Here is a 24014-nt window from a genome sequence, read left to right as displayed (position 1 = left end):
TTTTTCAAATCCATCTTTACCACTAACACTTCTATTATGCATCACTTGTTTGAAAGGACATGGTAGCTACTGCTTTTGTAAATCTGAAATCAACAGCTCTGACCAAGAGTGGATGTCTTTAAAGTAATGTCTATGAACTGTTTCTTTTCTGTTATATAGGTTGATCTATATAAAATATACAAGTGAATAAAATATATTGACACAATTCTCAAAGAGTATTAACTCTACAAACATTCACATTGGAACAGCAACATGTCAGTGACTACAGGACAAATAATTACTCTGTAAGATTTTTGAGGTTAATAAGAGTAATAAAATCAAGAACTCTAAAATAGGTTTTTCCTTTTAAGAAATTCCCTTCCTCACAAAGAGAGCACTTTCAAAGTACAGTGACTCAAGCAGCATATGGCATTTACATTTTCATCTAAATCTTTAAAGAAGCCCATTATTTCCTTAGATTTGAGAAAAGAATCCTGCTTTATTTCACCACACCAACCATATATTATTCATTAATTCTGTTAGCTAACTCTGTAACTAAGCCCAGATGTTTCTGCTGGAGTGGCATTCCACAAGAAAAGTTATATATAGTAAGCTGTGTGGAAGGACCAGACTCTCTCTCTCTTTCTCTCTCCCCCCTCACCACAGCATGCTCAAATATTACTGGAGAGAAAACAATGAAAACATTATAAAAATATTCTGAATACGTGAGTCTGAAATGCCACAGTCTGATCACAAAATTTAATGTGAAAGATCCCCACATATTCCATTTGGGTGTAACTGAAGTCACTGGTCCTCTTCATAGGAAAGGTGCTGATCAGAGTAAATAGAAAATTTACAAGCAGAGAAACACTCTTTGCCATGCATCATTTACAAATGTAAATCAAGACTTAAGTTTTCAATTACAAGAAACACTTCCTAGCCAGCTACCAATGGCAATAACCATGCTGATGAGGAATTGAGAGCATCCTATGGAATTTCTTAGGGAATTGACAGAAGCTTATTGGTGGGATTTTTTAATCCATTTCAGTACTTCAGAAGAACAATCACTTTATACTAGCAAAGACTATTAATCTTGGTGTTTATAATCCAACACTGAGAATACAGTCCTGTTGAACAGAATGGAAACTACCACATTCAGCCATGCGTTCAGCCACTGTTACAGTTTCTAGTCATCTTCATCAGCTGTCTTAAAATAGTTTGGCAGCGCCTGTTTTAAACTAGAAACTATTCCTGTTCATTACATAGTTGGAGAAAAAGTGGAAGACAGGCTGAACATCACAGAGCCATTTTGTTTGTAGCTTGGAGACTATTTTAAGGCCTGCAACTCCTCAGTTGCGAACAATAATCACAGGAGAAACTTTCAGAGGTCATCTAGTCCCTTTGCTCTGTTCCAAGGCAAGATTAAACCAGTTTAAACCAGTATTTGCCTAATCTACTCTCAAAAATTTACAGTGTAACAGATTCTGTAACATGACTTCACAGGAGGGTATATTGCGGAAGCTGCTACACACTGGTGTGGTTACTGCCCCACTGCTTTGGTACGGGGGTATCAGCTTTGTCATCCAGCTTTGCCACACTTGCATCATGCAGCCAAATCCTGTTGTTCTTTAACCAGCTGTGTCCATATGAAACCTTGCAAACTATAATAAGTCTAAATGTAGAGTTAACAGAGGGTATCTTTCCATGAGTCAGCAAACACACAAACCAACCCTGGTATATATATAGCATTAGCCACCTTCGAACACAATAAAAAAACCCCTGTCGGCTATTCCTAAAAACAAGAATATATGACTTAAATCATAATTTTACCATGAGAAGGCATACCAGCACTACTCTCAGTCTCCTCAGTGTCACTGTTAGAAATAACTGAGCGATAGCACAGGTCAACAATCTCAGGGCAATACCTACTTGTTTTTTTCTCTAGTCCATGCTGCCAGACCTTTCTTTATGTCTGGTAGCTACTCACAGCACAAACAGCTACTAGTGTTCTACCATGGACAATGACCTCTTCATTTTGCTGTGTGGACAGATCTTAAGGATATCTCACTTCTACTTCAGGGATCAGCTGGAAAGCAGACAGTGAGAAGAAAACCAGAACAAATTTTATTTACATTAGTCAACAGCAACTTATAACTGAGTCCACCTCTATGAGAAAAAGTTTCCTCTCCAACTCATACAAAAGAAGAGAGTTACTCAATACAAAACCTGGAAACTGCACCCAGTTACAGCACGTGTGGGAGATGGAAGGTGACAAAGGATCTGAAGGCTCTCAGAAAACAAAGACCATATGTTGGAACAGTGGAAATCTGTGAAATCCTTGCAGCGGGAGAGGGGGCAAGGGGCAGGAGGAGTAGAGTGCAGGTGTGAAACACCAAAAGGAGTCAAAGTTAAAGAACAGAAACCATATTAGATAGTCCATCTTGAAAAACCATTTTCTAATATATGAAGAGAACATTATAGGAAAAGATAAAGCACTCTTAATCTCCTTAATTTCTAGAGCACTGCTGAGCAAAATTTTTTTTCTGCAGTGAAACCAGAACCTAGTATATTTCCCTGTTTATGCATAATAACAAAACCTGCAGCAAAGTTACATCTTGCACAACTACATTTAGAAAGTGAAACATCAAATCTGACGCACTTTGCTCATAAAGTCTTAGCTACAAATATATAGCTAAGTCTAATTGTTCGGAATTACTGTTTCTAGGTTGTTCTTGTTTAAGCACAATCAGACCCTCATGAAACTGTCTATATACCTAAATTTGTGCCTTATTATCCTTCTCCACAAGTACTCTGTTTGAAAACAGGGATAAAAACTTAAATTAACAGGTAGTCTAACAAAAATTCAGCACGCAACTCACTTTATAATCATAAAGAGGCTTATGGGAAAAGGAAGTTACAATTAAGACCTACTTGTTTGTATGACCTGTTACTTAGGCAGAAAAAGAAATGTCACAAGGAGAATTCCTGCTGTTTATTCTGTAGTGATTTCTAAGACAGTAATTTACAGCAATTTAAACAATACAAGTCTAAAAGACCCTGAGATTCTCCCACTTCTCTAAGTCTTATCTGGCCTGGTCACTTAAGGCACACATATAGACAATTACACTCCAGCAGAATTATGACCAGACGGTGTTTTGCTGTAACCTTGACTGGTTTTTTTGATTTTTTTTTAAAGAGTTGTTCTTTGTTCATTTTTTTCTGAGAGAGATAACACATGCAACATTTTTAAAAAAGGAAGAAAGAAAAGAATGCTTACTTTGGTTGTGCTAAGCAGCCAGGTGCTATAATACTGCAAGTTTCATCTGTAGTCTGTAGTGCAGTAAGTTCCACCATGTTAACCATCACATCAGTCTTGTGGCCAGGAAGTTTAGGAAGCACAGAAAGTATCTTCTCTGCAAGATTGTCACCATGATGACCAACTGCTCCTGGGGAAAAAGGAAAAACAAAAAGACCACCCAAAAACCGTCAGATGCATAAATAGAAAAAAAAACCAAAAAACCCAGACACAAGGAATTGAAAACAAAATAATAATCACATGTTTTGGGGAGAAGGACACTGGTACTCAAAACATCAAGAACCACATTAACCTTTTCAAAGATATTTTACTACAAAAGTAAAATTCCTTTCTGGAATGTGTGAAGTTAAAAGCATTTCAGAAAGATCCATTAAAAAAACCCACAAAATAGACTTAGTTTTACAGCTGATATTTGCTGATTTTGCACTTAGACATGAAAGACATTTTTCTTTGCCTGAGGAAGTTGTTAAACGATATTTGCAATGGTTATTAAAAAAAGCAGTCAAACATTTATATATAAACTACATGCATACTATACCTTTCTACCTAAACTAATAGTATTGTGTTTAAAAGGACTGTTTGCAAGTTGCAGAAGTAGCTACCCAGACAGGCTTGCCTATTATTAAAATAAACAATTACCAGTGGCATGTCACCATCAAGAACATCACTTTTATGTGGACTGAGGGCAGCTCAGGTGAAACAAACATGAAGTAACCAAACCAACACAAGTTACAAAGTATAAAAATGTCAATCTGACTGTGTTCCAAGAGAAACTGAATTCCAGCTGGCACGTTCTCTCCAATTTTCCTCATTTCAAACACACATGCTTTTCTTTCCATTCATGAACTCTCAACACAGGTGCTACAACCAATTTATAAAATATTAGGACTGTGAGCCAAGTCAAAGCAGAAAACATGACACACACTGCACATAAAGTGAAGAGAAGGGAACCAGAAACGTTATTGCCTTTAGGTCAGGAAGGAGTCGAGGTATGTGCATTCTGCCACATAAGCTACAGTTCAGCCATCAGCATAGGGCTGGACAGCAGTGCTGAGTTTAGTGTTGGTCTACTGGCTTCAAACAGAAAAACAGGAACTTGTGAAGTGTCCCGAGAGGCAGGAAAAAGATCTCTCAGGCTACGGTCCCATTCTATCAAAGTCGTTATCTTTACCTACTTTATCTACAGCACTTTATCTGCTCTTATCTTTCCATCATTTCCAAAGACAGAGGAGGTCTGTTTTAACAGTGGACATGGCTTCACATGCTCCATAAATCCAAACCAGGCCCTTACATCAAGAGCATTTGGGAGGTCAGATTATTAAGTGCTCTTGGATAAGCAGAAGACTGTCTCCAGTGATTCTACAGCAGCCAGGTATCCATGCTGTAAACTATGGTTTTCCATGGTTTATCCACTATTCTGAATTGTAGAAGTTGTTGAAAAACAAAGGAAGGATGAAAAAAGAGAGTAAAATAAATTCGAAATCTGTGCTGGCAGTGCCTTTATCCACAGAAAGCAAGAAAGGCACATGTGTTCAGCGTGTGGTGGTTCTGCAATGTGGACACCTGATTGCTCAGCTGGATTGTTACCTATTTGTTTCACCAAAGATTCAATGAATAGTCACAGAATGATGACAACTTTCTTTTCTACCATCCCCTTCCAGATTTAGACTACTGAAGTACAGATGAAATGAACTGGGCTGTCTTTGTGACTTCCTAAGCCACCTTGATCTCCAAAATCCCTACATTCTTCTTACCAGGCCAGCCACTTGTATGCCACACACTGCAACACTCCCTAAGTTACACCAGGGAAACAGACAGTAATATTCTGAATCTCCACCCCTACATACTGGGAGCAATGTCTATCTATCTACACCTGCCACATGTGAGCAATACTTAGCTAGACAAGACATTTGGCTGGCCTAGAAACACCTCGAATGCAAACAAAACTATATTAATTATTAACATACCTCCTTTCTTCTGGGCATATGGGGAATGCTCAATGTACTCAAGTTGATTCCATGAACTACCATCTCAGTCTCTTTCCCACAACTGCTACTCATTGGTAGTAAAATAGATTTTTACTCAAAAAACATCTCCTGGAGGTTTTGAAAATCACTGTCACCCCTGACCAACTACACAAATTAACCAAGGCTGAAAGACCATCAAACCTCAAAGGACTAGGACAGGAAATCACAAGGAGTGACTTCCTAATTGCACTGACTTCAGCAGGGTGTATGGGACTGGTTTCTAACCTCTCTTCTCATCACTTCAGAGGACAGCCACTCAGCAGTTTCTCATGACTAACAGCATTCAAGGCAGGTGGTGGGTTTTAATGCTGACAATGTGCACACAGATCAGGTGTCAAAGTGACAAGTAGAAGTTATCTGACCACTGCAAAGTAGGAGTCTTCATGCCAGGCAATATCAGCCTTGAGGATACAGGAAACTTAGGTATCATGCTGTTGTAATTTCATTTTTTCTTCTTTTTAAGAGTTATAAACTGAAATACATGGCATTTCACATAAGTTGTAGCTGGCATAATTGGAAAAGTGGACCAACCAATTCTTTAACAGCAGCCAGAAACTCACTAACTGCACCCCCTGCTTCCCCCAGAAAGGCATCAATGGCAGGCATACTAGAAAATATTTTCCTAAGCTCACTAGCAGCCCTATATCACACACTTGTGCTCCAATTCTTATGTTCTCCTACCAGCTTTACTGTCTGGTTCAAAACCAAAGCAAAACAAAACAGCACATTTAAGGAACAACTGCACACCGCATAAGCAACATGAGAACTTAGACAATGGAAAGACTTTAAAGTCAGTTGCTAAACATAAGGAATTTGATTTAGAAAGCAGTTCTGCTACAAAGGCATTGCTCACCAGCCAACAACTAATGTAGCTAATTTCTACTGCAGGCTTTTCCTTCAGTGACTGTTTAAATATGTCAGTGTGCACCATTACAGTATGCAAGGCATCTCCTGGCCTCACTATCGAGCTTTTTTAACATCTGCTGTTTTACCTACTTTATTAGTTCAAGACAGGTGATTTTGCAAAGATGCATGAACCAACCCATCCCAGTTTTCATGATGTTTCAACACCGCACACTCACCCAGTGCTTTTCTGAATAAGATCACCACTAGGAAGACTTTACAATAAAGAACTCTAGTGGGAAAATTCCTGTGATGCAACTTTCTTAGTCAATACATCACCTCTATGAGAAAAGGGTTTAAAATATCAGAAGGCAGAAATGTTTACACCCATTCCCTTTAAAGAAGATAGATATTTGGAGTTCCAGTTCCTTATCAGTGTTTTGACATGTTCCTTAATCAAGTGTTAGTTTAAGATAACTCTGTGAAACCGTGCTGGAAAGCAGTCTGTATGTTCCCAGGAACCATTGTGCAGCATTAAAAACAAACTAGAGCATCCTTCTGCCTTGCCAAAAGAGAGATCTGCATTTTCCTTCGTATAGACAAAAGAACAAAGTAGTCATTACCTGTCCCACTATGCTGACTACTGAATCTTACAACAACCAAAAGAAAAGGAGCCCAATTCCTTTCTCCTCCAAAAATACAAACTGCAGTCCAGCAGTAGGAGCATAGAAGTCTGCAACCAAGCAGAGCAGAGCAGCATCAGAGTACTGCCATAAAAACATCACAGATTCCCAGAGCAGCAAATTTGGAGATAAGAAACACTCAAGCATCTGTTCAAGGCTTGTGTAATTTCTAGGTCTCCTGCACTAACCTAGTCACCTGCAGTTTTCTTTAAACAGAGAAAACTCATTCCATTTATTTGCTTATCTCTGCAAGGCCTCTATAATTAATTCAATATCTGAATCATTTAGAAACCTAGCATAAAAATTTGTGTTCCTATTCCACAATAGCCAAACAAACCATGCCACAGCAGAGGCCACACTCTGACCTGCAGTACTTAGTGCCCACACTATTGTCAGCTGCCATCACTCCTCACAGCTGAGTCTCAACTTCAAGTAACCATAATAATTTAAGCCTTCTATATGAAAGCCCCAGTCTGACTCACAAAAAGAGGACTACTGTACTCTAAGGCCTTAGTATTTATGTTTTCAAGACCTCGAGAAATAGACAATTACAAACAAACAGTTTAGAACAAAAATAACCAGCGAGATTAGTCAGAACCAGGCTTTACCAGAAAGGCAGGGGCCTATGTTGGGCTTCACTATCATCCTCCTCTATGAACAGGATTATGCAGTAGATTGAGGCACTTTCTTGTCACTGTGACTGCTCCCAGGAGCTGAAAGGCAATGGTACCTGCACTTCATTGATGTGCCTGAACTGTGCTTTTTGTATCCGCTAAAACACTGACAACATTAGAACCGGTGCAGGGAAGTGATGCAAAGATGATGCCTGGTTGACAGTGAGAGAGATGATATAAAAATTTAAACACAAGTTTGCAGCCTTGTGGGGAAACTTTCCTATGATTTGGACAGACACATGCAAAAGGGCTAAAGATAATTAAAGTGCTGCTGCTGACAGCATTGAAATATCCAACTTCAAGAACACTTATACTAAAGTTATTATTCAAAACTATACAGTTTTGAGTAACAATGACTGCACAGGCACCCTCTGCTATTCATTCTTCTGTCTTTCGCTCACTGTATTGCAGTTTAAAATCACCTGCACATACCAGTGGACGAGACCCTGCCCTTACAAAAGCCCAGAGATCCCACATGCTGCAAACCTCAAAGAGGCTGGAAGGAGAAATGTGTAAAGCTGTTCTGAACACCATATCTGAAATATACCAATAAGCTTAACAAATGAAAATAGAAACCAGGCATGCTGCAAAAATTACTTCATTAAAAGTGTCAGTGCTGGCAAGGTGGTAACTAAGACAGATGTGGAAGGAGCATAGAGTGGTACCATAATGCAAATGTTTCAGGGTGCAAATATTAGGGGAGGAAAATAAAGAGGAATCCAGGTGCTAGAGTTAGCTCTGACTTTAACCAGTGTCACTTATCAGGGTACCCTTCTAGCTAGGAGGATTTATTCTGCTTTTTAAAGCAAAGGTAGTGGACTTTAAAACAATATGTAGGCAAACAAAAGAAGCACTACACATGAATACAGATTAGGGACTCCAGTAACAAAGTTTTATATAATCAGAATTCAAAAGTGAGCACAAAGTAGTAAGCTTGCAATCTCCCCAGGGCATACAGGGCATTCCACCTTCTGGGGAACTGTTTTATCCAGAAGATCCTACACTGCAAGGATAGGCAGTATCCCTGCCATCTCCAGTTGAAGCCATGCCACTTCAGTGAGGGCAGCAAAGGTCATAAAAAGAAGATCCCTGTTAGAGCTCAGTTGAATGTTATATCACACTGGACAAAAAGGAGAATTAATTACCTAAATTCAGTATTTTCCTCTCATTAAATACAGCAGGCATAAGCAATGCTGAACCCAAAGAAATATTATAAAAAGTATTCAAGAGCTCAATCCAAATTTTAGAGTAATATTCAAAGAGATTCTTTGCTTCATGGAACCTAGAAAGTTAACCTAGTCAGTTGGATGCCCTCTCATTTTTTTGATAGAAAAATGTGAAATTTTATATGTGACTAATTTCATTTATTAATTGTCACAACAACATAGTTTTTTTATACTGGCACAAAAGGTTCTTTACCAAAATGTACTTAATCCTTTTTTAGTATGTCCTTTCAAATGGAAAGTTCTTAATATTTAAGTAACAGTATTTTCCCTTATTCAGTAGTTTGCAATTGTAGTACAAGAAAAAGCACTTTGAAGACATTTTGATTTGTGCTACTAGAAATCAATTGGTATTACTGAAACGTATTTGTTATTCTACCTTAACATCTTATTTGCACTAGATAAGAATGGAACATAAGCCAAAAATCAGACACCTGTTATTGCAACTCCTTTAGACATCATCCAGAGCCACCTGAAGCTGTATTCTATTCAGGCCTTTGAGTTAGAACTGACAATAATTCACTTCTGATGGTCTATTCAGAGTGATTTGAAGTTATCTTCTTCAAAGCAGTAGCCTGACTTAGGCAGAAAGTAGTCCAGCACCTACTTCTAATGAACTTCCAAGTCTTTGTGGAAGTTCTTGGAATACGAAAAGCATTCTGGATACATCACCATTGCTCATTTCTGCAGCCCACATGCTGGACAAGATTCAGGTATCAACAAGACACTCACAAATCAAATCCAAAATCTTCCATCTTTAGAGAGGGAAGATTTAAAAAGTTGTTTGAAATGAGCTCCAAATGAGAAAGTCCACCTCAAGGGATTCCACCTGCACCCAGATGTTATCTGGAAAGGAAAATTACTTATTTTGACACTATTGACCGCAAATACATTCATAGCTTGAAAAAAGATCCAGTGGCCCAGCTGCCAATACCAAGCTGGAAACTTGCAGACAAGAAGCTTTAGCTTTTACAAAGTGTAAGGGTTTAAGCTCAACAGGATCATTCACCTGAAGGCCAAGAAGCAGAGTCAGAGGCAAGGGGCCAAGGAAGAGTGTATATAAAAAAGCTGAACATGCCTAGGAAAATTAAGGTCTCAGGTACAACTTTATTCTGCCATTTCCCACTTCTTTAAAACTAATTTCATAGTTTAAATGCAGAGAGGGGGTTGTATACTTTTTACTGTACAGGTTTTAGCAATCCATAAAACAAACCTTATTGCATGGCACTAAATTCAGGTCCATATAGTGCTTTACATCTGAAATGCACTAAATTTTTCTTCCTTCAGTTTGCATTGTACTCACTTGCAAGAGTATCACATCCAAAGCATAGGAATATTTCAATTAAACTGTCAGTGAATTCTGGAGACATGTGTTGGTAACAAAAGAATGGTTGCATGGAGGGATCTTAATTTCAGTTACACGTATTGAGAAGAACAGAATCCCAAAAAACCAAATCCTGTAATTTCTCATCCTTACTTCAAGAGCTTTGATGTTCCCCCTCCAAAGCTGCACCACCACAGACTCGATGTTATCACTGAAAAACCTTCTCCTATTGAAGTACAAGATTACACATTTCCTTTCCCAGGTCTAAGCTGGTACCAATCATCTCTCTCCATGCCTTCTTAACAGTCTCCTTGTTAGGCAGTTCCATTGTCATCCCTCATCTGGTTCTTTTTCTTGTTTTCAATTCTCACCACCGAGTGCATAAATCCTTGCCTAGTTCCCAGCTCAAATGGGCACTCTTCTCAGTTTTCTTTCAGGGCTACTCATCCAAGTGCATTCTCCTGCAGTCTTACGAGCAATCTTCCCAACCTCAGCACAGCATTAACTGCCCAAATCCATAGCTGCTCTTCAGCACACTGTTGACAGCTGTGAACCTTACAGCAGTGAAAAGATATACACAAAAGCAAAATTATGGGAGCAAAAGAAACACAGAAGGAAATTCACAAACAGATGAGCTGCAGGTTCAACACTGTGCCAACTATTTGCTATGGAACATGTGGTGGCAAAAAATTATGACCTGAATTTACTGACTATTGATATGGCAACCGTAATCAGGCCCACACACTGCATATGTCAGGAGGAGATGTGTGTGATGGGAGAGCAAATGCAGTCACTCCTGTACCAGTACACACATAGAGACACTTCCAGGCAAACAGATATAGCTATGGCTATAGAGAAATGTGTATTTGCTTGGACAGGTATAATGCTAAGAATGACATGCAGATACACTGGGAAATGCTTTACAGCAATCTATAAGGCTGAATCGGAAACGTACAGAACATTTCTTTCATCCTTCGGGGTGATACACAGGCACAGTTAAGGTCTCTAGTTTGCAGCAAAGTGGAAGTGCCAGAAACAAATCCTTGGGTGTCCAGCAGAGCCTTTTGCTTTACCCTTGATTTCTATGACACACTGAAGTGCAAGGATGTGCAAGCAACCACCGTGGTCATGGTCTCACGCCACCAGGGTTCCCACAACTATCTGACACCCTCCCAGTGGGGTGGGGTGGAGGCCCTAGGGATGACAACCCACACCAGCGCTGGGTTTCTTACCAGCGAGATCCAACATCCTGTCCACAAAGACGATAGAGGCCTTGTTGGTGGCTGTCCTCCTCCTGTTCCTGGCTGGGGCATAGCTTGCCAGCTCAGCTGCGACAATCCTGCTGAGAGCCCCCACGGCGAAGCTCTCCTCCCGCAGGCCCATGGCGGTGAACAGAGCGTCCAGGTCGCCCACCAGGGTCCGCACGGCCGCCCGCAGTTCGTTGGGCAGTGCACCCAGCCCGACCTCCGCGGGTCCGGGGCCGCCGGGGCCGGGCAGCGGCGGGAGGAGCGTCGCCAGGGCGGGCAGCAGGCAGAGCTCCCCCGAGACGGGCGCCAGGAGCGGCGGGTCCCGCAGCACCACCTCGGCGCGGCCGCCCTCGCCCATCCACCGCCGCAAGGTCTCCTCCAGCTCGGCCGGCCCGCCGCCCTCCGCCTCGCCGCCGCACACCAGCACGCAGTGCCGCACTTTGCTCTGCTCCAGCACGCCGCGCACCGCGGCCGCCGCGCCGCCCCGCAGCGCCCCGCTCACCACGAACACGATACGGGCCGCCGCCGCCGCCACGGCCGCCTCCACGGACAGCGCACTGACAGCCAGCGCCCCGGCCGCCAGCAGCTCGCCCGCCCCGCTGCCCCAGTGCAGCGCCTCGGCGGCCGGCGCGTCCAGGAGTACGTAGGCGCCGTGCGCCCGGGCCAGCGCGGGCTCCCAGGCCTGGCGGCTCAGCCGCCGCAGCAGCTCCAGCCCCGCCATGGCCCTGACAGCCACAACACGCCGCACGTGCCGCGAGCGCCGCGGGCGCCGTGCGATGACGTCGCGGGCGCGGATTGGCTGCGGGCGCAGCGCGCGGGGCGGGCCCGGCCCCGCCCCCTGTCCGGGTCGTCCCGGGACCGCGGGAAAGGTGGGGACTGTCCCGGGGCGTACTCCTGTCACCCTCCTCTGCTCGTGTCACCCTCCTGTGCTCCTGTCACCTGCCGTGCTCCTGTCACCCTCCTGTGCTCCTGTCACCCTTCTGTGCTCGTGTCACCCTCCTGTGCTCCTGTCACCCTCCTGTGCTCGTGTCACCCTCCTGTGCTCGTGTCACCCTCCTGTGCTCGTGTCACCCTCCTGTGCTTGTGTCACCCTCCTCTGCTCGTGTCACCCTCCTGTGCTCCTGTCACCTGCCCATGCTCCTGTCACCCTCCTGTGCTCGTGTCACCCTCCTCTGCTCCTGTCACCTGCCCGTGCTCCTGTCACCTTCCTGTGCTCCTGTCACCCTCCTGTGCTCGTGTCACCCTCCCGTGCTCCTGTCACCCGCCCGTGCTCGTGTCACCCGCCCATGCTGTGCTCCTGTCACCCTCCGGTGCTCCTGTAACCCTCCCGTGCTCCTGTCACCCGCCCGTGCCGCGCCACGGCCCCGCTCCCCCTCCGGAACTGCCCTTTGCTGCCGCTTTACAGCACTGGAAAGATGAAACTTTTCATCACTGCTCCATCACACGATTCTGTGTGTCTTACTGGTATTAACAAATGCACTGGTTCATGTGCTAGTGACGACGAGTATTCTCTCTCTCATTGAGTGGATTTTTTATGATATACAGTTGGAGACATATGACAAAGTAGTTTAATTCTATTTCTCCTTTTAAACACCTTTGATCTCAAAAGCAGTTTCAAAGCTAACTAGCAAAAATGCCATAACAAGCACCCACAAGTTTCTTGTCCCCAGAGAACTGATGGCTCATTCGCAAACCTGTGTTCTACACACTATTTCACATGGACAACCTCCGTAGTACAGAGTGAGGAGGACACTTTTTCTTACATAGCAGGATTATTAGCATTAGCAAAAAGATAAAATACTTAACCAGTTCATCCCTTATCTCAACTGGTCTTATGGCTCTTACAGGCTGGTTTCAAAACAGCTGGTTTCAGAACACTGAAAACCACAAGCAATGCAGAATTACCAGATTTCCAGTAATTAAATCAGATCCTTTCCTTCCAGTGCACTTCATGCACATTCCCACCCAGACACATTATTCCCTCTTCTCTATCTTTGTGCTGTTCTACCCCCAATCTGTTATGTTAACCTTAGGGCATAGAACTTCATGATGCTAGAAAAATATGTAAGTTAATAGCCTTCTTGACTTTTTTGATTTGAAAAATGAATGCCAAGAAAGAATGGAGTATAGTTAACTACTGCGCCCCTAAGCTTATACACAAGTAGAATTACCCTCCTCTCATATTGAATTACCTCAAAGATTACGTATCTCTGAGCTTTTGCTGTATGGTTGAGTGCTGTAGACAAAATCTAAATAAATTATGGCTTGCCCTACTATTTTAAAAGGGATTTTTTACCTTTCAAACCTTTAAAAAGTCTTTTTTAATCTCTTGTAAAAGGTTGATGGTTTTTTGAGACATATTGTCAAAACTTCAGATGCTTTTGTAAGAAAGGAAATAGCTTTTTCCTTTATAAATACTAGTTCTGTATATGCCAATGTTAAAACAAAAGGATTACTAGCCAGAAGACAAAAGAAGCTTAATCAGTTTAAAGCACAGTGGTTAAATTACATAATAAAATTACCTAAGTAATTTTTACAGCTTATTTTATCCCATGTTCAAAATTTATAATTATTGTTGTAGAAAAAGAACCGTATTAGAGGGTTGCCATAAACTTGATATATTTTTGTGAGTGTAACCTGTGAGTTAATATTTATGCAGCTTGCAAAGATGTATTCTTCTACCTTCAGCCTTTCAGCTACTCAGGGCCTTGGGAGAAGCAGTTTTTGCAGGCCACAACTGCTGCTCTCCCTCCGTGCAGCAGCAAAGAGAAACTGCAAGGTCTCTTCCAGAGCCTGGGACTGGTGAGAGTTGTTACTTTTGAGGGCAAAAGTTTAAAAGCCAAGTAGGCCAATAACACTCTGTCCTTCAAAACAAAGCAGGGAACAGGTTCTGAGGACACTCTCTCCATCCAGAGCAAGAGGTGGGTAAAGATCATCCTGGGAGCAGCGAAAGGCTGGCAATTACTTTTGGGAGTTAGCATTCTGGGATCAGCTTTCAATATTCAAGTTGCTCAAGCTGTTCAAGCTGGATTTTTACATCACCACCAGTTCAGTGTGATTTTTATTTAAAGGTTTCTATGAGTAAGACTGCTTTGGGGATCTGAATCAATGTATTTTAAGAGATTTTATGTCCTATACATAGTCCTGGCTTCTATTTATGGCATTTTCCACTAGCGTCGGTTTCTTTCTTCTTCCTTGTGTCTGCAATCAAAGGAAACTATTACAGTTCTACTGTGTCATTTAATGTCAACGAGAAGTGTGTTAATGACCAAGTAAACCAAACAGGAATGAAAATTCAGACACTAATGTCTAGTAGTAAATACTACAATGCTAATTTGTTTTATGAGAAACAAATGTTTTCAGAGAAAAATGCCTTTGCTGACCCCACTACTGTATGTATAAAAACCGAAATTGCACGGTGAAAACAACACCCAATTACACCACACAATTTTATCTAAACACAATACCAAACATTTAATTTTCAATGAAAAAAATTTTGAGGGGGTTGTTTGTCCATGTGAACTCTGGTGAAATGTAATGCTGTATATGAAACTTTCAAACAAGCTTGTCTATGCAACCAATTCAAATAAGCTTCCCACAGTGGGAGTTGTGATGTGTTTATATTACAGTCAAGTCCTCTAGACTGACTTTTCACAAGGTGATCTGCTGTGGAAAACGGGGTCCCTGTTTTAATTTTCATAAACATCCTAAAATGCCACAAGCTCCATTTGTACATACAAAACTTGTTTTGAGCATTGTTGGTACTTCAATTTTCTAATGAATCCTGCAGTTGTTGTTTCCCATTCACAGATGTAAAGTGAGAAATTCACCAGGAAAAATGGCTCGCTACTTCCCACTGTTTTTAAAACTGAGCAATTTCTTCAGGATATGCATAGAAACATTCCACAACACTCACAGCACACTATCAGTGCTAAACTCGTATTGGAGCTAAAAATAAAATCAGATTTGTGGAGAAAAAAAAAGTTATAGTAAAGAGCTGTTAAAGCTAAAATACTACGTCCAGCTGGGAGTCCCTGAGCTGAGAGCTGGGACAGCACGACTCGAAGCAGCACTGTGTGTTTACCCCGCGGTTGCGCTCCCCCAGCAGCTGCCAGTAGAAGCTCAGCACTGGACTGTAAGCGTGTTCAGACAAGTCCTGCTTCTGGAGATAGGCAAGGATGTTCTCGAGGAGGTCGCCACGCTGCCGGCGATTCCTGCCGAGGGGATGGACGGGCGTTTGGGGATGGAGGAGAGCACAGGGACCACCGCGAGCCGCGGGCAGCGAGAGGCAGGAGCAGGCGGCTCTCGCAGGCACTCGGCGCCTCAGGAGTGCGGCGAAGGCGCGGCCGAGGTGAGTGTGGCAGTGCAGGGAGCGGGCCGGGCCGGCTGGGCGAGGAGGGCAGTGCCGGGGCCGGGCCGCCCCCCGCAGCCCGTGCCCGGGGCGCCGCGGGGCCGGGCCGGGCCCGCTTCCTGTGCGTGTCACTCACGCGGCGGGGGAGGGGAAGCGCCGGGCGGCGGCGGTTCCTCCGCGAGCAGCGGCGTTGGGCCATCGCGGCCGCCCGCCCGCCCGTGCCCGCCCGCCCGCGGCCCGAGCAGGCCGGAGAGCCCCGGGGCGGGGCGGCGCGGCTCGGCTCGGCTGCCCGTCGACAGCGGGCGCTGCCCGGGCCGGGCCCAGCGACCCGCGGGAGGCAGCCATGTCTACCGGCGAGGCGGAGCGGCTGTCGGCGGACGCCGACGGGGCCGCGGGGGACGAGGAGGAGGAGTGGCTCTATGGCGGTACGGACCTTCCCCGACCCCCGTGCCCAGCCCGCCTCCCCCGCGGGCCGTCCCGGCGCCGCCGCGGCGGGGGGGCCATGCGGGGGTGCGCAGGCCGCGGCGTGCGCCGCCTCGCCGGGCCGCAGAGTAGGGTCCTCCCGTCCCGCCGCCCCCGTGGCTGCTCAGTCCCCTCCCTCCTCACGGCCAGCCCCCGGCCGCGGCGGCGGCTCCCGGCCCCCTGCCCTGCACAGTCTCCACGGCGCTGCCGGGGCCGCGGCCGCTCTGCCCGGGCCGTGCAGGCCGAGGCGCGCTGGGCCTGAGCGGCGCCAGCCCCGCGTGTGCCCCCGCCCCGCACGGGCCCGGGGGACCTGTCCGGCCGCCGCTGCGCGGGGCCGGCGCTGCAGCACTCAAACAGCCCTAACCTTTTATGCATAAACTTTGTGTGCGACTTTGGGGACTTTCTTGACGTTCAAGTGGTAACGAAACCTGTTAACTAAACCTTGGCCATGTGGTGGACCTGTCAGTGCAGAGCGCTGTAAGAGCTCAACTCATTTCACAATTGAAACGTTAAGAACATGCCTACGCAGTAATCTGATGAGTTGGCTGATCTTGCAGGCCAAGATATCTGTCGTGGTTGATATTCGGGGGATTTTATTCTAAAATAGTGTGTTTATTTTCTCTTATGGTAGATGAAAATGAAGCAGAGAAGCCAGAGGAAGAAAAATCGAGGTGAGTATCTCAGCAACTGGAAGCTCTGTAGCATAGAATACAAAAATTTTATTTATTACATTCTTCCCAGCTGCTTGAAAGTTGGTAGCACCTGAACATGCCCCGGTGTCTTTGAAAATGTCCTTAAGATATGTGTTGGACTTGGCTTTTCTTTGAAATTGGGTCAGTTGAATAGAAGTTATTTTAAGTTTTAACTGTATGGACAGCAGTAATCCTTCATAAAATGCCAACAGGTCTTTTATTTCAGTAATCATTGTGCTTCATGGTCTTAGTAATAGATCAGGACTTAATTTGTTCAAGATAATTTAGTAACTAAAAGACAGCCTGTCTCCCAAAGACTTTGCAGTGTAATTACAAAAAGATGAATATGAGGAAGTAGTGGAATGTTACCAGATAGTTGGATGTGCAGATCACATCTGCTTAGGCTTTTGGTGTTGGTTTTCTTTCCTAATAAGACAATATTTGAAAAAAAAATTGAAAGTATTTAGGGGAAGCGTGCTTGAGTTACAAGGAGCTGTACTAGAGTACAAAGATGCTCCTTTGAAAATCTAGTGAAGTTAATGAAGATTAGTAGCAAGGATGAACTGGAAATGGGAATCAGATGCTCATCCTGAATGAAGAAGTCCCAAAATTGGTAAAATATGGAGATTGTTGATTGTCAAGATATATTAAATAAAGCGAAAGCCAATGCATGAAAGCATGTGTTGTAATTTTCTATAGATGTTTCCCTCTTTCAGTGAGAACTCTTGCATTTGGTTACCCTTGGTGGACTGCTTGTTTGTAAGCTTGCTCAGTTGCTTTTTTGAACTCATGTCAACTGTTGACAAGCACTGAATGATAAAACAGTAATGACCTCCACCACATGACTACATATGATATCATTGTGAAGCAGCTACTAGATGCAAGTATTTGATTCCCATTGATTCTGTAGTATAAGAAGCAGAGTTCTTTTCTGTCTCTTAACAGGTTTTTAGACCTTTATTGTATTTGTTTTGAAACCAACTCTTTTCCAGGACAAGGAACTCTAATTATTTATTTGCTCTTTATTTAGAAACTATTCCTTGTCAGTTTATTCGTTGTATTCCATTATCTTTTCTTGACCTGGCATCTTTGTCAGTATTACTGTTATTTAAGAAAATTACTGTCATGACAGTGAAAATGGTCTTTAGAAACAGTTTATTCCAGTTTCTTGGTCAGTAGTGTCTAGCTTAGCTTTTGGCTGCCTCACTGCATAGTTCTGGACAAAAAGGCGTAACAAATATTATGTCTGGAAATGTGGGAACAGTTCACCTGTGTAAAGTTCTGGATTCTCGCCTCTCAGTTTTTACATTCTTCATATATATAAAAATTGTGAGGTATTATTCAGGTTCTGTAGCTAGTCTGTCATTTTACCAGGTGATGAAGTCAAATGGTCAAGTGTGAATCTTAAGGCAATGCCTGGGCTGCGTTGAGTTTTGGTGCAACTCTTGTGAGTGGGCATTTTGCCTACAGAATATGGGATTAGAGTTATTCTATTCAATAAAAATAGGTAGTTGCTTGCTCTATTTCAGAAATACCTACTCAGTGAAAGGATATTGTTTCTAAGTGGCTCTCTGCTTACTCTGCTATTTGTGGTGCAGCATCGTAACAGCTGATGGGACTGCGGAAGTTAATATATTGCTGTATCAGAAGCAGCAGTAGGTGGTCTCAGTGAGACAGCTCATTTGTATGGATTTGACAGAACTGGTCATTTTAGATGGACCAGTAGTCTTGAAGTTTTTGCAGTTTTCAGTCTACAGTTAAAATATAATTGAATTAATAATTGAGTTGTAGCTATTCTGTATGGTAGAAGAAAAATTCACAATGCCGGTGTGGGAATTCTGTTTCAGTGCAACCTTATCTATGGGTGTCTAAACATTTTTTCCATTGTAGCTTTGAAAAGTGTCAATCTGCAGGGAAAAAACCCCTCTTATTCCCCCTTCATATATTATGAAATATTTCACTTTGATTTCAAAAGAGGATCCAGGTGTAACACCTCATTACTTCCAGCTATTCTACAAACATCCATTAGTGTGATTTATGACAGCTAAATAGTATAAATTATTTTTTAAAAATAAATTGATTTTTGTAAATTAGTACAGAAAACAGCTTTTCACCTGGAATGATGTAGCAAAAGTTTTTTCATCATTAGTTAATACATATGAAATAATATGTGCACTTCTGGTGGTTTAGGCATTAATTTTAGTAGCCCTCAGTTTAGTAGGCCCTGAAAATGCTATGTAGATTAGAGGGGACTAGCACCACCTGACTTAAGCAACCAAAGAGATACCTTCTATCATCTGATGTCACAGAAAATATAACAGAGGGTGTGGGAGGTACCTACCTAGCCTTCTATCACCTTCATGGCTGGGTGCTGAGCAGACCTGCTATCACCCTTGCTGAAAGTGTTTGGCCTCCTCAGTACTTCACAGCTGTTTGATTTGGGAAGGACCAAAGTCCTTGGTTTTCTCTGTCGTTGGTTTTCTCCTCTCTTGCTGGGTGTTTCTCAGCTGGGGTGGTTGAATCTCTATATTATCGGGTGGGCCACTTGGTTGTTGTTGTTCTGGGTTTTTTTCCCACATTTGTATATACATGTGTTATATTCTGTTTTTAGTTGTTTTTCTTTTGTATAAACATAAGTTTGCTGGTTTGAGTTTTGGAGATTTTTTTAATCCTCTTCGCTTTTGGGTTTTTTTCCCCCCTCTCTCCTTTTCCCTTGGAGCTGGGGGGGACACATTAACTCTCTGTGTTGGGCAGTTGGCATTTTGCCAGCTCAACCTACCACAGCACTAATACTGAGTTTCGTCTTTTCGTGTTTTTAAGTGCTCCACCTCCACCTGGAATTGAAGAGGAAGCTGCAGAAAATGGCGTTGTGAAAACGGTAGTTTTAATGTGTTTGAAATACTGCTTTAATGTGTTTTGATTCTATGATTTGTCAGGAATTCATGATTTGACTAGGGCTTATAATTAAATTAATTAATGGCTAAGTGTATGCCTTTGGTTTTTTTTCTAAAAGATGTTTGTGATCTGCGGGAACTGTAGAAATTATGAAATTGGGAAATCAAGTTTCCAGCTCCTGTCTACTTTATAAATCTAACTTACAGACAATACATTAATAGTACTTTCATACTTTTTTTGGAGAGGGAAGACAGTGCTTGAAAACAGCTGCTTTTGAGAAAAGACATCCTTTTCAAAATAATACTCCGTTTTTTTCTCAGGGATAGGAAAATAAAATCCTTTGATCACTTACTTCACTTTTTTTGAAGTGATTAACAATTGGCATTTGTGAACTGTGTGAAAATATGGATCAACAGATTAATTACATGCACCTTTTAGAGGCAACCTGACAGGCTTGTTTGACAGTAGTCTTCAATGTTTATTGTATCTTACAGTTTCAGAGTTAGTGTGATGAAGGAAAGGATCAGGACATTAAATTTACTGTTTCAGTGCTGATAAAAGGACTCAGTTTACTGTGAATGGGAACAATTTAAATATATTCTATTGTAATTTTACTTCACTGGGATTTTTTAGCTTATGTCTTGCAAGAAATTTTTAAGTGATACAGAAACCATTATCATACTTGTGCAAGACTGGCCTCTCAAAGGTTTTTTTTCATAGTTCTTTATGAAAGACAGTACAACTTACTTAAATTTGGGGGGAAAAGTTATAAAAAATTTTAAGCTTATTTCAGATGTTTAAAGTGAAAAGCTACTTACTTAAAGTGCACCAGAGGAGTTTTTGTGAATGCAGCGTTGTAAGGGGTTAGTAAGTTCAGTCTGTTAGATACAAGGCAACAACAATATACTTGCTGATTTTAAAGTATTTTTGGCAATCCTTCTAGGTGCAGTTTTCTTGTATGTGCATATCTTTGTATTTTTCACCTATATAAAGCCTACTAGTATTGTTAGGATATCATTAGAATATCTCCATAAAAATTGAGAACTTCATGGTAAATGGTGCACATGAACGTTCAGCAGCAACTTATTAAAATAGGTGTTGTTCAAGTTGGTTGAATAAGAAAAGGTGACTATTTCTGTCAGGAGGAAGCTGAGAAATCATTCATTATAAGTGTAGTGGCGTTTGGTTGAGAAGGTGCTGCCCCAGACAAAATTTTATTTCCTGCTTGATGCATTTTTAATGGCCCTCCACTGTGTGGGTTGCCTGGTGAGTGAGAAAGTAGTGAACTTGCTCTTTTCAGCCATATGGCATTGAGAGACTGTCTTCTGTCTTCAGCTCTCATTTACTGGGTATCTCTCTGCCCCCCACCCCAGGACTGGACTCTTAGTTGTTATGTGAGTTGTATTAATATTGTGTAGCAAGGATGAACTGCACTCCAACATCTTATCTTCTAAGCAACTGCTTATTTTTGTCTATATACCAAGAAAGTTAATAGACAGTATAATAGATAAGGGCTGGGTCTGAGCTGTGCATGAATAACTGCAGGCTGCCTGGGCAGGAGCAACTTGGCTTCAGTGTGTTCAGCCTCTTGCTGAAGGATTCCAATGTGTGAGTAAGGGTGAACTACTTGATAAAGTGCACTTGGATTCCACAATGTTTCTGAAGAGGTTTCTTACCAAAGGATTTAAAGAAAACTGTACAGTTACAGAATGAGTCCCAAATGGATAATTAACGTGTAAAAGACAGAAAACATGGGTAAAAGTCAAGGTTCAGTTTTCATAGTGAAGGAAGGTCACCTCCAGTGGGGATTCTCTGGAATGTTGTGCATAACCTGTGCTGTTTAATGCGTTTACTTGGAAAAGGACTAAGTTGGGCAATCACAAGTTTTCTGATGTTACAAGGTTAATCAAGACAGTAAGAGCAAGGACTGACTGTGAAGAACTGGCTGGATAATACATGGTTAATAAAGTCTGTATAGAAGAAGAGGAGTGGTGTTCATTAGGGGAAAAACAGATTTAAATATGAAATGGTGGTCTCTTAGTTGATAATTATCACTTCTGAGGGACACATTAAGATATATGGAAAGACCCACAAAGTTGATGGTTAAGTCCTAGTCTGGAGTCTAAAAAAGCAGTTAAACCATGGGATGTAGCAGAAAGTGAATATGGAACAAAATGAAAGATACCATTACCAGTGTGCCGAAAGGCCAGCCGGAGGGGAAGACGGCCAGCTTGGTTAAATAGGGAGATTCTGAAAGAAATCAGGGATAGAAAGTTTACAGACTGTGGAAAAAAGGGCTGGCTACTTACGAAGAATTTACAGATAGAGCTAGGTCATGCAGGAAAAAAATTAGGGAAAGAAAAGTGGAATTTGAAGTAAATTTGGCTATTTCATTTAGGGATAACAAAAAGTCCTTTTATAAATACATTAATAACAAAAGGAGGGGCAAGGAAATCCTCCATTCTCTGTTGGACTTGGAGGGAAATATAGTTAAGGAAGATGAGGAGAAGGCTGAGGTACTTAACACCTACTTTGCCTCAGTTTTCACCAGTAGGACAGGTGGCCCTCAAGACAACTGGCCTCTGGAGCTGGTAGACAGGGAGAGGGAGCTGAATAGGCCTCCTGTATTCAGGAGGATATAGTTACTGACTTACTGAGCCAGCTGGATCCTAACAAGTCTATGGGACCAGATGGGATCCATCCCAGGGTGATGAAGGAGCTGGCAGAAGAGCTTGCCAAACCACTCTCCATCATCTTCCAACAGTCCTGGCTCTCTGGGGAGGTCCCAGATGATTGGAGGTTGGCGAATGTCACCCCAATCCGCAAAAAGGGCTGCAAGCAGGACCCTGGCAACTACAGGCCTGTCAGCCTGACCTCCGTGCCTGGCAGGGTTATAGAGCAGATCATCCAGAGTGCAATCACACAGCACCTTCAGGGTGGACAAGGGATTAGACCCAGCCAGCATGGGTTTAGGAGGGGCAGGTCCTGTCTGACCAACCTGATCTCTTTTTACGATCAGGTGACCCACCTGGTGGATGAGGGGAAGGCTGTGGATGTGGTCTATCTGGACTTCAGCAAGGCCTTTGACACTGTCTCCCATAATATACTCCTGGAAAAGCTGGTAGCCCATGGCCTGGACAAGTGTACCCTCTCCTGGATTAAGAGCTGGCTGGAGGGTCGGGCCCAGAGATTGCTGGTGAACGGAGCTGCATCCAGCTGGCTGCCGGTCACCAGTGGTGTTCCCCAGGGGTCTGTGTTGGGTCCAGTCCTGTTTAACATCTTTATTGATGATTTAGATGAGGGGATTGAGTCCATCATCAGCAAATTTGCTGATGACACCAAGCTGGGAGGGAGTGTTGACCTGCTGGAAGGCAGGAGGGCTCTGCAGAGGGATCTGGATAGACTTGAGAGATGGGCTGATTCCAATGGGATGAAGTTCAGTAAGGCCAAGTGCCGGGTCCTGCACTTTGGCCACAACAACCCCCTGCAGCGCTACAGGCTGGGCACAGAGTGGCTGGAGAGCAGCCAGGCAGAAAGGGACCTTGGAGTACTAATTGACAGGAAGCTCAACATGAGCCAACAGTGTGTCCAGGTGGCCAAGAAGGCCAATGGGATCTTGTCCTGTATCAAAAATAGTGTGGCCAGCAGGACCAGGGCAGTGATTCTTCCCCTGTACTCTGCATTGGTGAGGCCACACCTTGAGTACTGTGTTCAGTTCTGGGCCCCTCAGTTCAGAAAGGATATTGAGGTGCTGGAGCGAGTCCAGAGAAGAGCAACAAGGCTGGTGAAGGGACTGGAGCACAAGCCCTATGGGGAGAGGCTGAGGGAGCTGGAGTTGTTTAGCTTGGAGAAGAGGAGGCTCAGAGGTGACCTCATCACTGTCTATAACTACCTGAAGGGAAGTTATAACCAGGTGGGGCCTGGTCTCTTCTCCCAGGCAGTCAGCAATAGGACAAGGGGGCACGGGCTTAAGCTCTGCCAGAGAGAGTAATCAGGCATTGGAATGGGCTGCCCAGAGAGGTGGTGGATTCACCATCCCTAGAGATTTTTAAACGCAGATTGGACGTGGCGCTGAGTGCCATGATCCAGTAAATGGACTAGAGTTGGACCCAGGGTTGGACGCGATGGTCTTGGAGGTCTTTTCCAACCCAATCAATTCTATAATTCTATGATTCTATAAATTCGTGCACCCTGAATTGTCACTGCTGTTCTTTCCCCTCCTGTTGTAAAGGCTTCTGCAAGTGGGAAAGTTGAGAGAACAAGAGCAGCAAGAGTAATTGAGGTAGTTTTCACACCAG

General features: G+C 43.2%; 2 protein-coding genes across 6 annotated transcripts in view; one reads left to right on the top strand and one right to left on the bottom strand.

The window, feature by feature from the left end:
- Nucleotides 1-12053, bottom strand: part of SCFD2 (sec1 family domain containing 2) — a 197349-nt gene extending 185296 nt beyond the window's left edge. For all 3 annotated transcript variants that reach the window (XM_071556491.1, XM_071556490.1, XM_071556492.1), the window contains exons 1-2: nt 11302-12053; nt 3257-3425 (exon numbers count right to left, since the gene is read on the bottom strand). In XM_071556491.1, coding sequence (XP_071412592.1) covers nt 3257-3425; nt 11302-12037 — 905 coding nt within the window. In that variant the 5' untranslated portion in view covers nt 12038-12053. The remainder of the gene's footprint in view (nt 1-3256; nt 3426-11301) is intronic.
- A 3864-nt stretch (nt 12054-15917) lies between these two features.
- The window catches only part of FIP1L1 (factor interacting with PAPOLA and CPSF1), a 39384-nt gene continuing 31287 nt past the window's right edge, over nt 15918-24014 (top strand). For all 3 annotated transcript variants that reach the window (XM_071556489.1, XM_071556488.1, XM_071556487.1), the window contains exons 1-3: nt 15918-16092; nt 16761-16800; nt 19642-19699. In XM_071556489.1, the coding sequence (XP_071412590.1) occupies nt 16011-16092; nt 16761-16800; nt 19642-19699 (180 nt within the window). In that variant the 5' untranslated portion in view covers nt 15918-16010. The remainder of the gene's footprint in view (nt 16093-16760; nt 16801-19641; nt 19700-24014) is intronic.

Source organism: Pithys albifrons, chromosome 5, assembly GCF_047495875.1.
Source record: "Pithys albifrons albifrons isolate INPA30051 chromosome 5, PitAlb_v1, whole genome shotgun sequence".
Classification (NCBI taxonomy): domain Eukaryota; kingdom Metazoa; phylum Chordata; class Aves; order Passeriformes; family Thamnophilidae; genus Pithys; species Pithys albifrons.
This window is presented reverse-complemented; position numbering and strand designations above follow the sequence as displayed.